Here is a 17,080-nt window from a genome sequence, read left to right on the forward strand (position 1 = left end):
CCTCTTGTATACAACTATATAATTTCTTCAATGCCTGGGGAGTTCCTTCCTTCTGACCGAACTTATCAATTAGTATTTCCTTAAACCTCTGATAATTGGTCGATTCTCTTAAAAGGGAGGGGGGGATGAAGACAAGAAGCTCTTAGCCTTCCCTTGTAAACTATTACAGAGTAAGACTAACAAATGAAATTTGGACCATCCCCCAGCCCTTTTTATCTCTTCTATGTAGGAAAAAAATGAGATGACATCATCCGAATCGTCGCCCGAGAACTGAGGGAACACTTGTTGCGGATTAATACACCAAAACAATTCATTGTCATTCATCCCTGCACTGCTATTTGACATGGACATGCTTGCAATCTAAGTTTAACACAAATTCTGATAATCAACTCTTATTCTGACAAAATTTTCTGAATGGAATCCAAAACCTACTTGCTGTGATTTACATATATTAATAATTTAATTAAGTAAGTCACATCCTGTTGGCTGTGCCATTTATGTTGTGTCCTATTTCCCTTAATTTAATATTTCTCAGTGTTACCTTAAAGCCTTTCCTATGTGTGTCACGTGGTACCTCTGGATCACAAAGAGATAGCTCCAGGGTCGAGCCAAAACCAATGTGGCAGAGCCTTCGTAACCAACTTCTCTTTAAGTTCTAAGAAATTTATTTTTTTATGCTGTGCCACTTAGAACCCTTAGATTAAATAAAATGTTAATCAAGAAGTTGGCAAGAAGATGTACTGAGATAACACTAGATTTGCAATCGTGATCCTAAATCAATATTCTATAATTTTCCCACCCAGATTCATAGCAATTTTAAAAGCAGTGCATTGAATTCTATTCACAGACAATCTTGGTTAAAGAATAGCAAGGTTTATTAAACATAAAGTACATACAGCTAATAATACAAAGAAAAGCTTCCATTCAAAGCTAGCTAAAGATTAGATCAAATCAGTTAACATTAATACTTTCCACAGATAAGCCCATCAAAATCCAATCAACCTTAAATAACTCATATAAAACATAAGTCTCACACTATAATCTTAGATCTAACACTCCCTATCAATTTTCATTCTTTAGGATAAATCTACTTAACATTCTTAAACATATACAATATTTTTAGACTCGTTAAAGGCCTATACACTTATGATCTTCTATACAACAAATCTTTTTTCTACAGTCCTTTCTAATGACTATCTCTGAGTCCTTCGCTATTAAAGTCTTACATAACATTAAATGCTTGGGTTACATACAAATCAAAGAACAAAATTTCTACTTATCCACACACGATAGTTCCTCACTCTTGATGCACTAATCACCTTCCTCGATCTGTTCCACGGCCTAGGCTTTCTGATCGTCAATATGCTTACGCGATCCTTTCTTTGACCTCCTTGGTTACAGCATTCCAGACACGTATTTTCTTCCAAATTCCAAGCGGCATTGCCTGCTGCTGCTTCTCAGGAGTTCGTGACTATATTTCCCGCAGAAACATCGTCCGAGCACATAGGAATGGAGTTGCTCCCTTAACCATCTGGCCAGCGATGGACCTCGCAACCAGAGTTCCAGTCAACCATGAGGTGAAACGAAAATACAAGGGGGGGGGGTTTCCAACCCTTTTATAACTCCTCCCTACCGGCCATCACCGTAACTTAGGTCATTCACCTGGCACGTAGAATTCTCCATCACATGTGCCTGACTTCATGACGTCCGATTCTTACCGCCATTTCTTTTCACGTCCCACGAATATGAGACTGCTTGAGGCAACTGCCTGCTTGCCCCCCGAACTTTGAGCTTAAGTTTACACTGATAATCTTTGTCGTTTTCTTGCACATTATTTCACATTAAAGATAAGATCATTAAAGGTATTATCAACGTTAAATCAGTATTAATATTATACACTTAACATTGGCACATTTTTCTTACATATTCTTTTCTTTTACCAAGTAAATGATGTCTCTCTGAGTTATTTTACTAAAAGTACATAACTACACATACCTAGAAAACAAGCATATTTTTATATTTCTCATAGGGTGTTAGCTCTGTTAAACAATGATAAGTGGAATCTTAATATTCTAAACTTATTAGGGTTTAACAACACATTCTGAATCACAGAATCAGCATACATCAAATTCCTCATTCTCTCCTCTTCCTCGAAATTCCACTAATTTCCTTGCTCTTCGACTCTCACTCCTTTTCTCATATTTTCGCTGATTGATTCCCTTGCCCTCCCCACTGCTTTATTTTCCTTTTCTTCCACTCTTTTCCTTTCTTTCATTTTCATTCTTGTTCTTACTTGCACTCCCACTCCTCCTCCTCTTGCACCTTCATTCACATCATCTAACCCTCTCTAATCTCTACTTTCACTCATTTTATCTCATTCCTCAAGTGCTTCACTTCCTTTTTTACCTTTTCTATTTCTCTCTCCAAATGTCCAACTCTCATTTATATAGTGAAATTCATTTCTCATTCCTCTTATCTCTGCTACATTCTTGATCCCACTATCCATTGTCAAATCAATGCTCACCTCTTCATTAATCTCACTTTGAATCATTCTACCACTACTCCTCCAGTCACTGAGCACTCTTTTACATCTATACCTTATCCAAAAAAAACAAAAGGTACAAGATCTGAAGAGTTCAGGAGACAATCAGCCTCATCAGTCAAGTATCAAAAGTCCTCCTATATGTTATTCTTGAAAGAAATAAAAGAAAAATAAAATAGAAATAAATGATACACAAAGTGGCTTCAAGGAAAATGTAGGTACAAGAGAAGGTATTTTCAACGTCAGAACCATCATAGAAAGATACCTAGAAAAACAAAAAGATGTGTACCTCTGCTTTATAGATTACAAAAAGGCATTCGACAATGTCCAACATGAACAATTAATTGAAATCCTTTCAAAAATAGGCATGGATGGAAAAGACATTAGGCTATTAACTAATCTTTACTAGAAACAGACTGCATCTTTGAGAATAAATAGAGAGACCTCAGAAGAATTCCCAGTTCAGAAAGGTGTGAGTACACCTTTCTGAACTGGTACACAAAATATTTAATAAAATTAGTAACCTCAAAGGAATATTAATAACCTAAGATATGCAGATGACACAGTTCTTCTAGCTGAAAACAAATATGACCTCAAAACTCTTATAGATGAAACCCTCAAGTATAGTGAATAGTATGGCCTCAGTTTCAACTTTAAAAAGACAAAAATCATGATAATTTCAAGAGAAAAGAAAATACCAAAAACATGCATCAATATAAAAGGAAATAAATTAGAACAGGTGCAAAAATACATATACCTCGGACACTTGATCACAGAAAATGGCAGGACAGAAGATGAAATTAGAAAAAGGATTGAAATTGCAAGGTCAACTTTCAACAGGATGAAAAATCTACTAACATCTAGAGAATTAAATCTGAAAACAAGACTAAGGATCTCCAAATGCTACATATGGTCTATATTATTATATGGAGTAGAGACATGGACACTATCCAATCTGAGTGTGAAAAAACTAGAGGCCTTTGAAATGTGGATACTGCAAAGAATTATGAGAATAACATGGAAAGACAAAAAAGACAAATGAAGAGGTACTAGAGATGGCAGGCGTAAATAGGAGCCTGATGAAAGAAATTAAAAAGAGAAAAGTCAGATATTTTGGACATATTCTTAGACATAACTGCCTACAAAGGACACTTCTCGAAGGAACTGTTGAGGGAAAGAGGAAGACAGAGACTGGAGTGGATGAAAAATATAGAAGACTGGACCTATCTCTCATAAGAGGAATGCAGCAGAGAGGCACAGAATAGGATATGGTGGAGACACATGGTAGTCAATCTCCTGGAGGGAGAAGACACCTGACAGGACAGGACAGGACCTTATTCAAAGTGCTCCACTCTAATGTAGTTTGTCCACTTTTGCATATTCTCATGTTTGCAACCCAGAATGGATGAGCAGGCAAACTTTACCTAGATGAAACAATGTCAGGTGTAACAATTTATATAAAAATACAGAAAAAAAGAAAAATAAGCCTTCTGTTATTTTATATATTAATATATTGTTTATTCAAAAATAATCTCTAAATAAAAATTATAAACTAAGAAACATTCATTAATTATTTATTTATAATGCTGTGTGCATGCACAGAGAGAGAATGTGTGTGTTTGGAGAAAGCAAAGGGAGGGGGGGGGGGAATAATAATAGTTAATTAGTTATTCTCACCTTTCCTCAATTAATGTGACATAAGTCTCATATTCTTCTTTTCCTAAAAGAAGATCTCTTCCTTTAATAAATAACCTTATTCCTATTCTTGGTGATTCTAAATATTTAGCTAATTCATTCACAAATAGCTGATCTTCCCTGGCATAACAAACATATGCATCATAATAGGTTGGCCCTAAAAAAATAAATTTTAATATTACTTAATGAAACTTAAATTAAGGGTTCATGTTCAATGAAATAAAAACAAAGTCCCTTGCATTTCTCTATATCATTTTTGTATCTCTTTAAATTAAAGCCATATATGAAGTGGATATTGCAAATAGAATATGAAATTTTTTACAGTAGTAAATAATTTTTTTCCAGCTAATACTAATAAATAAAATTTTTACAAGTTGATCTTTGCATAAAAATATAGGGGAAAAACACAATTCTGATTAACAAACACAGTAATCAACTGAAAAAAAAATTTTTTTTTCTATTTTCTATTTTTTTGTAAAGGATGGACTCTGCCATGCATAGATGCCAGGGAACATAGCCCCCCCCCCCCCCAGTAATTATTATTATTAAACAAGACCTCATGGAGTCAAAGACTCATCTAGGAGGTCCTTTTATCTCACACACATCTCATCATACTGCGTCTTAAACACATTCAAACTCCTTGCAGACACCACACTCTCAGGCAAGGCATTCCAATCACTCACAACTCTGCACGAAAAAAACCTGCCTCTCACTCCCCTACTCACACCCTCTTTATACAGTTTCCAGGGATGACCTCTGGTTCTCCCCTGATCTCCCACTATTCTCTGTAGAACTTCTCCACCATCAATCCTATAACAACCTCTTACCAACTTGTAGGTCTCTATCATATCTCCCCTCTTCCTTCTCTCCAATAGACTCTGCAAATTACATCTTTTCAATCTTTCCTCATACAATTAATAAATCAATAATACCTGTCAATAATAATCATATTAGTCAATATGATTATAATCATAATAGTCAATAACAATAATAATAATCAATAATAAATCAGTAATACCTGTATTTTTTGCTTGACTCATTTTCTGTGGACCTGTATATTATTATTATAACACTTCATGAATGTGTGCAAGGAAATCCTAAATGCTACAGTATCTACAATTTCACATCCAAAATTCATTCGTATTCTTGCACTCATGACATTCTGGTAACAGATTCAATTCACCATATCATTATGCAAAAATGGCTTCTCATTTTTCTTTAGAAAATTCTTCTAATATCTATACAGTAAGCTACTCTACAAACAATTTTAATCTACAGATAAGAATCTACAGATAAACTTATTCATAACTTATTTTGTTGTAAAACAAACAAACAAACAAAAAAACATTACTGCTATGTGAGAGTTGCTCTTAAGGTAACAGTCTCCCAAATTTTTGGCAAATAATGCAACCATATTTGTTCAGGTTAGGAGAATTCTTCAAAGCCATTGCTGACTCAAAAAATAATCTTACAACATTAGAGGGTGCCAAAATATTACCTTAGATCTTTTGTCCATTACAATTGCATTGCTTCACTTACTGTCGTGTGTACAAGTGTGTTGTGCTCTGATGATGATGATTTGAAATTCTGCAAAATGTAAGCAGTTAATAAAACACCTTTTGATAAAATTGTTTGGTGTTGTTAATACTGTTAAAAAATAAGTCATGTCTTGATTTCATCAGTCCAGTTTTTATTTCCCAAGTTCTGCAATTTACACTCCCTCAATCTATCTATACAACTTACTTGCCATTATCCTGAAATTACCTTAGTTGTTATTATTATTATTAACACCAGATATTATATTATATATATATATTATTATTAACACATGGAGTAAAAAAACTCGTTGCAGGAGGCAAATACTGTTACACACAAACCCCATCAAACTGTGATTTAAACTTATTCAATGCATCTGCATTCATCTCAATGTCAAGCAACGCATTCCACTCACCAACCATTCTTCCTGAAAAGAACCTGCTCCTTATGCCCCTGCTCACACCCTCCTTATACAGCTTCCAATTATGTCCATTGTTCTACTCCCTTCTCCCATTCTCTTAAAAATTTTCTTCTACATTAATCCAACAACAACCCTTTATCAACTTAAATGTCTCAGTCATATCCTATCTCTTCCTCCTATTCACACAGCTTTGCAAACTACATACCCTCAATCTGTCCTCATATCCCACATCCCAAAGACCAGTTACAACCTTAGTCAGCTTAATCTGTGCACAATAATCTATACAAGGCCTGATCAAGGCCTTATACAATGGAACCAAACCTCTTTATTTCTGCAAGTTAAGATCCTCTGCATCTTTGCCATAATCTGATGTGATGCCTTCAACTTGCACAATATGTCTTTTACATCTTTGTCCACCATGACACCAAGATCTCTATCTCCTCAACTTCCTCCAAAATTTCCCCATCAAGTGTATACTTTGCATGTGATGGTTGCTTACCAAATTTCAGAACCATACACTGTACAACATTGAACTGACAGTTCCATACTGTTGACCACTTATATAATCTATTCAAGTCCTCCTGTAAGGCCACAGCATCTGCTTAATTCCTCATCATTCGTCCCTATTTTGCATCATCTCCAAACAGTTGTATATTAACTACCTCCATAGCACAATTGGAAGAATGATGGTATGTTGTGCCCTTTGGAAAAGTCTTAAGTTTGATACTTGTTGTGATGAGAAGAATCTTTATATGGCTTTTTTCAATTGAAGGTGAGAAGGTGATCTCATACAGAGGTAGCAGGGTGTGTCTCTCCAGGAAACTCGGGTTTTTCATCTTGCATACAGACTAATCAGCCTTGAGGATTTACAGGCAAAAAATACTAGTGTGGGCAGTAGATATATTAGACGGGCAGTAGATGGCATACCAACAAAGTTGGTACACCATCTACTGTACATCTAGATAACAACCATCTTTGTTGGCCATTATCCGGACTAACACTGCATGTTGGTCCAGATATGGGGCTTGCATTATTGTGGTCCTACCATGGAGACCCACATTGTGAGTCTGATTTCTGAATGTTTTTGTGCAGATTTAGATTCCAGTCAATGCCCTAAATTAGCACTTGCAGTTCACTTCCTGCTCTTCCATCTTGGTATGGTATTGCTGACCGTTGACTGTTGACCTGAGATAGTAGCCCAATTTGTCAACAATTTGCCAAACAGGTAGCATCCTATTACAATGCTTCTTTCAAACTCCATTTCACCTGGACATAGTTTCACTGACTTGGGAGCATAGTATTCCTCCAATTTATACAGGCTATAAATACATAACTTGTTAAATGGCATGATGCACCTTGTCCATGGGGAGAGTATTGACTTCTTTCCAAGTAGCCATGTCATTCAATAATTTTATTTATTTAATTTTTGTTAATTTATTGTATTTCAAATTTAATTATTTTTAGTTTTAGCTTTGATTGCACTTTCATTTTATTTTGTAATGACCTATATGGTGGCACTCTGGCACGTAGATCAGCTCTGTAAAATGGACTAACATTCTTTGTTCTGACTTCAACTTGTGATTATGTGTTCTTCGTCATCTGAGTAATCTTGAGTTATTTTGAGAACTTTTGCAATATGTTTCATGAATTTCAACTCTACATCACCATTATTAACTATTGCCCACCCCAGTTTTACATCATCACCAAACAACTGAATACTAATCCCCATTCAAATCATTTCTTATATCATTAATATACAAAATAAACAGTGGTAGCCCTAATACAAAGCCAATGAGGCATTCCACTAGTCACCCTCATTCTTCTGGATTCTACTCCACCACATACTACTTTCTGGTATCTGTTGGTCAGTCATAGCTATCTATGCTACCAATCTCATATCCATTCCCATTTGTTCCAAACTATGCAATAATTTTCTGTGTGTATTGTCAAATGTCTTTGCAAAGTCGAGAAGTATCATGGTGTAACCATTTCTCTTATCCAACTCAGCTCTCACTATTATAAAATGTGAGTAAATTAACAAGGCAGAGCCATGCTGTCAACTACGGGGCATACGAAGATGGTCTGAAAAGTTCTCGGCCTTGACCATAGATGGCAACACTATCGGCAAGATTTTTTTTTTACTAAGTTGGTACATCTGTCATAAGCATCCATGTGAAATTCTATCAAGTAATTTATTTTATACAGCTGTCTGAAGCAAAAGTGTTGTCTGTATCCCTTGAAATGAATAAAAGTGAGTATCAAGTAGTTATAAAATTCTTTGTAAAAGAAGATTTAATGCCTAAAGAAAATCATTTGAAGTTCATAAAAGTTTATGGGCACTCTTCTCCTTCGATTTCGACAATTAAGAAATGGGTTGCCGAGTTTAAACGTGGCTGTACCAGCCTTGAAGATGATCCACATGAAGGACATCCAAAAAGTGTAACAACACCAAAAATCATTGATCGAGTGACCAATATGGTATTGGATGACCAGCGAGTCAAAGTACGTGAAATTGCTGAGACTGTAGGCATTTCAAAAGTAGGATATATTTGCATGAAGAATTGCAAATGAAAAAGCTTTGCGCAAGATGGGTGCCACGATTGCTCACAGCAAATCAAAAACACACTCACATGAAAATCTCTGAACAGTGCTTGGAGCTTTTTTAACAAGAATAAAACTGATTTTGTGCGTTGATTTATTATTATGGATGAGACTTGGATTCACCATTACACACCAGAATCCAAACAGCAGTGAAAACAGTGGACAGAAGCCAGTTGTTCAGCGACAAAGTCTGTTTCATCAGCAGGAAAGGTCATCGCATCGGTGTTTTGGAATGCTAAAGACATTTTGTTTATTAATTATCTTGAAAAGGATAAAACAATAACTGGAGAATATTGTTATGATCTTTTAACCAGACTAGAATGAAAAAATTCATGAGAAAAGACCCAGTTTGCAGAAGAAAAGAATCATCTTTCATCAGGACAATGAACCTGCCCACAAAGGTGTTTTGGCAATAGGAAAATTAAGGGATCTGCACTATGAATTGTTGGAACATCCACCCTATTCCCCAGATTTGGCTCCCTCTGACTTCTGTCTCTTCCCAAAACTAAAACTCTTCTTTGCTGGTCAGCATTTTTCTTCGAATCAAGAGGTGATTGCAGCTGTAGAGGGGTATTTTGCAGATCTTACTGAGAACCACTACAGGGACGGGATAATGGGGATGGGGCATCTCTGGAATAAATGTATTAGTCTTAAGGGAGATTATGTTGAAAAATGAAAATAATTTTGAAATTATAAATTCGCTTTTTCATTGTTAGGCCGAGAACTTTTCAGACCCCACTCATATTCCTATTTACCAATTCCTGCTGAATTGTACATTGAACTTTTTCCAATACCTTAACCACCACTCCTGACTTACTAATTGATCTGCAATTTACTACTTCTGTGTTTTAGCCTCCTTTATGTAATGGAACTATCTTACTCTCTTTCCACTCCCTCAGAACCTTCTAGAGTTGAGATTAGATTAAACAGCTTGGATGTTAATTCTTTTTTTAATTGCAAATACCATAATTTACATGACATCCTTGAGTCATGGCTTAAGGATGTCATGTAAATTATGGTATCTGTCTTTAAAACAATATGATATAGTACAGTAAATATCTTTTTAAGAGTTTGTTTTTGTACTTTGTCTATATCACTTCAAAGCAAACATGAAAAATTTCCTATGCTGTTTTCTGCTTACTCAGCAAAGGTAAAATTTTGATTTTTGTTAAATGCAAAGAAATGAAAACAAAATCAGTTAAAAAATTATCGGGTTTCAGGATCCTTATTTCTTACAGGAAGGGGGAAAAAAGGGTCTTTGCAGTTCCTACAAGCTAAGAACAAAATATATGTATCAAAGTTAATCAATAAAGTGGAAATTGTTTTTCTTATTAATAATACATCAAAAATTATAATAACAGTACATTAGTAGAGTAAATTAATATTCTACTTTTGTGATTATTTTGATATTAAAAAAAAAAAAAAAGTTTTTTTTTTAGATACTTACGTCCTTCTAAGTGGTCATGTATAGTGAGCAAATTCGGATTATCTGGGATAAAATCTACTACTTGACATGAAGTAACTGAAAGAAAAAAAAAGAAAAAAGATTAAATTTCCTATAGCATTTAGCTTTAATAATACTATAATAGTAAATAAATTGTAAATTATTGCACTTTAGGCCACTAATGGACAATGATCTTAAATATATAGCTTCTAACAACTAAATGAACCCCCCCCCCCAATACACACACACACACACACACACACACACACACACACACACACACACACACACACACACACACACACACACACACACACACACTTGTGATGTAGTCTATTTCCACAAAATGTCTCCAAACCAGACAAGTACTGCTACCTAAAAAGTATACCTTCCCAGAGTGTTGGTGGAAATGCCAATTAGATCTCAAGGTGGTAGATGACCTTCACTGCCTTGTAAAATACCACTTTGCTTACTGAGGCCCGTGCCATCTTGGGTTTCTGTTTCCCTTACAACTCACTCTTCTTACATTCAGTAAAGTGGAGAGCATCTATCATGCCTAACATACTGTAATTAACTAGAGAGCCATTTGAGAGTATATGCAGGAAGCACTGTTGAGGCATGCATGGACAAGAAACAGATTACTTGTAGTGGGAGCCATGTTCATGCACCTACATCTTGCCTACAATGCACCCCCCCCCACCTCACAAAAAAGAATAGGAAAAATCATATATATAAACACCAAAAATCATTTTAAAAAAAAGATACAAAAAAAAAAGGAAACATTTCCATGGCTACTTCAACATTCACAGTCTCAGATTCAGATACTGTAATTAACTAGAGAGCCATTTGAGAATATATGCAGGAAGCACTGTTGAGGCATGCATGGACAAGAAACTGATTACTCGTAGTGGGAGCCATGTTCATGCACCTACATCTTGCCTACAATGCACCCCCCCACACCTCTTTCTAAGATCACTAACCATGAAAGGTGCCTATAAAAATAAAGAGTAGCACTGTGGCTCACAAAAAAGAATAGGAAAAATCATATAAACACCAAAAATCATTTTAAAAAGAAATTAAAAAAAAAAAAAAAAAGGAAACATTTCCATGGCTACTTCAACATTCACAGTCTCAGATTCAGATCACATACATACTGCATAGTCCAGATGTGGCCTTGTTTAAGTTTATAAATTTAAAGGAATAATAATTTCCATATCTGCTTATCAGTGTGTTCTTAAACATCCAGGTAATCCAATGAATTATTTTTGCTACATTTGCAATTTCTCTCAAAACTTTAATTCCCTGTGTACAATCAACGCACCTGCCTACAAAGATGTTTTGGCAATGGGAAAATTAAGGGATCTGTGCTATGAATTGCTGGAACATCCATCCTATTCCCCAGATTTAGCTCCCTCTGATTTATATCTCTTCCCAAAACTAAAACTCTTCCTCACTGGTCAGCGTTTTTCTTCAAATCAAGAGGTGATTGTAGCTGTAGAGGGGTATTTTGCAGATCTTACTGAGAACCAGTACAGGGATGGGATAATGGCACTGGAGCATCACTGGAATAAATGTATTAGTCTTAAGGGAGATTATGTTGAAAAATAAAAATAATTTTGAAATTATAAATTAGTTTTTTCATTCTTAGGCCAAGAACTTTTCAGACCACCCTCGTACAACTTTTAATGTTTCTCCATCACCAACTTCATATACATGAAGTTGGTGATGGAGAATTGCAAATTCAATTTGCGATTCTCCATCAAATTGGTCCAATTTGATGTAGAATTCTGTTGAATGTGTTTGAAAAGTCCAGCAGTATCCATGTGGCCAAATTCTGTGTGTGAGTAAATTACTTGGGCATGGCCTATCCTTCAACCCAAGCTTCCTCATCCATAGAAAATATCATATTCCTGTCCATCCATTCCTGAATTCTGCCATGTGCCAACTTTTCCAATACATGAAATGGCTCTATAGTGCAATTGGAAAAACAAGGGGACATTATGCTCTTAAATTTGAAAAGACCTGAGTTTGATTCTCATTGCCACAAGAGCAATCTTTATATTCACTTCTTCAAGTGAAGCTGATCTCATATAGCAATAACAGGGTTTTTCTCTTGGTAGGTAAACCTTGGTTTCTCTTGGTAGGGTGCTTCACACAACACGCTGTGTTGTGTGAAGCACCCTCCCACAATGAATCCTTGGAGGTATCACGTAATAATAATAATAATATTAACCACCACTCTCCCAATCTGAACATCTACCTATTCTGAAAAAATTAATTAAAATAATCCTTGCTATAATGAAGGATTTCATCTCTAACCTCAATCCAAAACCCCTGAGTACTACCCAAGCTTTGGTTCTCCAAAATGTATCAAAAATAAAAATTTAGCCAAAGCAGTCACATATAAAAATATTTCACATATCACTTAGCCCACACTGCAGCAGTAGTGTGGGCTAAGTGATATTTCAGCATGTAAAAAATGATTAACAAATTCAAATCAGATCGTGAACAGATTCAGATTCCATACTCAGTTTAGATTCTAACTTACTGAACCAATTTCTTATTCTCTTTCACACCATCTGTTCCTGTTCTGTGGAACAGCCTTCCACATCCTGTTTTATCTAGGAGTTCTATGGTTAGTTGACTGGTTGATTTGGATTTACAGCCAATGCAACTTAGGCTATGAGACCAGGCACTCCATGGCTAGCAGTGACAAGAGTGTTACTGCTAGCTATTCAGAGTTAATAAGAAATATTTAAAATTAAAACTATTACTATTATATTGTAAGCATTATTATTATTATCATTATCACTCCATAAAGTGGTGATTAACTGCCCAACCAGCTGGATGGATGAAATATTCCATCTCCATCCCATTTTTCTTTTCATGTTAAACTCAATGGCTATCACAGCCAAGTAACTTGTCTTCGTTATAAACTTAGGTACTTCTTATGATAAAGTGGTTAATCCTCTATATTATCTGTTATAGTTCTGCCTATTGTGTATTATTCTGATGGGTTTGCCAAACAGGTAACGAAAAACTCAAGTTTCCAAGAGGGAAAAACCCTGCCACCTCTGTATGACAAGCTAACTCACTTAATGCTGAAAAGCCTGGATAGGTTCTTCACATCCTAGATGTGATTTGAACTTAGGTGTTTCCAATCAAAGGGTTTGTCTATACTAACTGAGTTATAGAGGCACAGGATGATATGTATTATACATTTTATGTTTTGTATCCAAATCTTATTTCAGTTTCAATGGATACTGACTAGTGGTGTGCCGCAGGGTTCTGTTCTTGGACCACTGCTGTTTAATTTGTTCATTAACGATATAGGGAAGGATCTAAGAGGAACAGTTCATTTGTTCACTGATAATGCAAAGGGTAGGGCAATAGTGAATGCAGAAGATGTCAAAATCTTGCAGGACGACTTGGATAGATTGGAGTTCTGGGTTAAGGAGAACGGATGTCAATTTAATGTGACAAAATGTAAGGTTATGCATTTTGGGGTGAAAAGATTAGCAGCAGTATACCACATTGGTGGAACTGTACTCCAGGAGATTGATGAGGCCAGGGACTTGGGAGTGTTGGTGGATAGGGAGATGAAGTTTAGGGGGGGTGGCACATTGCAAAAGTGGCTAAATCAGCTCATCTACTCACTTTGAAAAATACTTTGAAGAGCAGAGACAAGCAAGTTATTGTACCTCTGTACCGAGCCTTGATAAGACCTCATCTCGACTACTGTGCCCAGATTTGGTCACCTACGTTTCTTCTTGATCCATGCTGATCCATAGACAATCAAGTTATTGTACCTCTGTACCGAGCCTTGATAAGACCTCATCTCGACTACTGTGCCCAGATTTGGTCACCTAGGTTTCTTCTTGATGGGGAGGAGGTAGAGAGGATCCAGAGGCGAGTGACCAAGATGATAGCAGGGTTATGGAATGAACCTTATGAGAACAGGATGAAGATTTGTGGAGTTGCAGAAATCATTTGATAGGTGGAAAAGGGGAGATATGATTAAGACATTCAAATTGCTAAAGGGTTTCTATAGGATTAATTCATATGATATTTTTGAGATCAGGATTGGTGGTGGGAGAACTAGGGGACACCTAGGGAAGCTGGGCAAGAGTGTGGTTAGCAAGGGTGTTAGAGCTGGGTTCTTTACTTTTAGAGTGGTAAATGAGTGGAATAAGCTGCCAGAATCTGTTGTGGGTGCTATGACAGTGAATGAGTTCAAGGCAAGGTATGATAGATACTGTGAGAATGTCGTATAGTTGTGTGGACATGATGTTTAGGGCCTCCCTCGATGAATACTTTGCATTCGTGATTGGATTGACATGTAAACATGTTATGGCCAGTAAGATTGTTGAAATCTTTTGTAAAAGTTGTCCCCTCACATTTTGTAATAAATCTGCCAAACGTTCTGAATAAAGATGTATATATTGTAACATTCCAGAATTCTGCAATGATATCAGGCTGAATAATATGTAGCAAGTTATGCAAGTTTCTTTCTTCAGTCTTTTTGTTGATCCATAGATCTACTCCTATGAAATTGATGTTGTATGCCTTCAGGAAGACACTCAGTATTTATTATTATTAATGTTATTCAAGACCTCCAGGGAGTCGCAAGACTCATCATGAGAGACCCATCCTAAAAAACACAAACTCTATCATACCATTCCTTAAACTCATTCACTGTTTGTGCTCTCATTACCCCATCAGGCAATGCATTCCATAGTCCAACCACCTTCCATGCAAAAAAAGCACTCCTCACCCTCTTAATCACCACTTCCATGAATAGCCCCTTGTCCTTGCTCTTTTCTCTTGATCTACCATATGAAGAACTCCTGCGCATCAATTCTGAAACTAACTTTCAACAGTTTAAATGTCTCAATCATATCAGAGAAGGGATGAAAAGGTTAAATAAGGTAGGTGTGAAATGGATGAATAAAGAGATTAAGCATGTGATACAGAGAAAAAGGGCATTATGGAGGCAGCATAAGAGAAGTGGAAATAACTAATTACACGAGGATTACAAAGACTAGGCAAGGCACGTGACTTGGTTGGTGAGGGCAGCAAAAGGGAGGTATGAACAGCAGTTAGCTAATGAAGCCAAAAAGAATCCTAAGGAGTTCTTTTGATATGTAGCCAGCAAAAGAAAGAATGATTATAGAAGGATGACACTGATTGGAGAAAATGATATAAAGACAGCTGATGCAGAATGGGTGGTGGAGATACTTAATGAGCAGTTCATAAAGATCTTTCAATCTTGTGAATATGACTTCATGGAGAGAGACTGAGAGCAGTTGATGATGGGGAGGAGAGACTGACTGTAGGTGAGCAAGAGGTGTATGGGGAGTTGAGCAAACTAGATGTTAATAAGGCTGTGGGACTTGATAATATATCACAACGTATTCGGGAAGAATGTGCCAGGGAGTTGACGCTGGCCTTGACATAATTTTTTAATATGAGTCTTACACTGGATCAAGTTCCTAAGGAGTGGAAGAAGGGAAAAATTGTGCCACTTCATAAAGGAGGTGAGAGAACTCAAGCATCAAACTATAAGCCTATCTGAGTGTCAGGTGTTGTGGTTAAGTTGTTGGAGAATCTTGTGAGAACTAGGATCCAGAATTGGGTTGACAACAATGGTATTATCTTTGATGGACAGCATGGATTTGCTAAAGGGAGGTCATGTTTTAGTAATCTACTTACTTATTACAATAAAGTGACTGCTTTCTTGGACAGAGGAGAAGGATACACAGTAATATACTTGGATTTTGCAAAGGCTTTTGATAGATTACCGCATGATAAGTTGATAGTCAAACTAAAGCGGATGGGGTTGGATATTAGATTAGTGCATTGGATCGGAGACTGGCTATCTGATTGGTATCAACAAGTTGTGTATGGGGGAGCAATATCCAGGAAAAGGAAAGTCACTAGTGGTGTGCCTCAAGGGTCAGTTTTAGGGCCATTACTGTTTAACTTGTATATTAATGATTTGGTGAAAATTTGGATGGAGATATTCAGTTGTTTGCAGATGATGCAAAGTTGGGACGAACCATGAAGAGTAGAGAAGATGTTGTGGCCTTACAAGAAGACTTGAATAAATTGAGTGATTGAGCACGGGAATGGGGATGCGAGGTCAATGTTGCAAAATGTAAGGTTTTAAAATTTGGGAAACAAAGATGGGATGCAGAATTTATGCGTGGTGAGGATATATTGTTGGAGGTGGAGGAAATAAGAGATCTGGGGTGTGATAGTGGATAAGGATCTGAAATTTAGGGGACACATAGCCAAAATTTTGACGACAACACAAAGTCTTCTGGGAATGATGCGGAGGACACTGACTTGTAGAAGTATTGTATAAGGCTTTGATTAGGCCATACATGGACTATTGTGCCCAGATTTGGTCACCTGGTTTTCAGTAGGATGAAGAGATGTTGGAAAGGGTCTAGAGGCAACTGACTAAGGTAGTTTCTAACGCTGGAATGTCTAATATGAGGAAAGATTGAGAAGATGCAATTTGCAGAGTCTGGTGGACAGGAGGAAGAGGGGAGATATGATAGATACCTACAAGTTAGTAAGGGGTTGTTATAGGATGAATGCTGGAGAGGTTCTACAAAAAATAGTGGGAGATCAGGGGAGAACCAGAGATCATCCCTGGAAACTTTATAAAGAGAGTGTAAGTAGGAGAGTGAGAAGCAAGTTTTTTCCGTGCAGAGTTGTGAATGATTGGAATGCCTTGCCTGAGAGTGTGGTGTCGGCAGAGAATTTGAGTGTGATAAAAAGGACCTGCCAGATGAGTCTTTGACTCTATGAGGTCTTGGGTAATAATAATAAT

At 36.5% G+C, this 17,080-nt stretch overlaps 1 protein-coding gene across 6 annotated transcripts in view; it reads right to left on the reverse strand.

The window, feature by feature from the left end:
- The window catches only part of LOC150098822 (myeloid differentiation primary response protein MyD88-like), a 118,486-nt gene that overhangs the window by 30,403 nt on the left and 71,003 nt on the right, over positions 1-17,080 (reverse strand). For all 6 annotated transcript variants that reach the window (XM_090405693.1, XM_090405691.1, XM_090405694.1 and 3 more), the window contains 2 exons: positions 10,243-10,317; positions 4,220-4,394 (listed from right to left, as the gene is read on the reverse strand). In XM_090405693.1, coding sequence (XP_090261819.1) covers positions 4,220-4,394; positions 10,243-10,317 — 250 coding nt within the window. The remainder of the gene's footprint in view (positions 1-4,219; positions 4,395-10,242; positions 10,318-17,080) is intronic.

The sequence above is a fragment of the Typopeltis vanoorti genome, chromosome 15 (assembly GCF_054136105.1).
Source record: "Typopeltis vanoorti isolate ZY-2024b chromosome 15, IOZ_Tvanoo_1.0, whole genome shotgun sequence".
Lineage (NCBI taxonomy): Eukaryota > Metazoa > Arthropoda > Arachnida > Uropygi > Thelyphonidae > Typopeltis > Typopeltis vanoorti.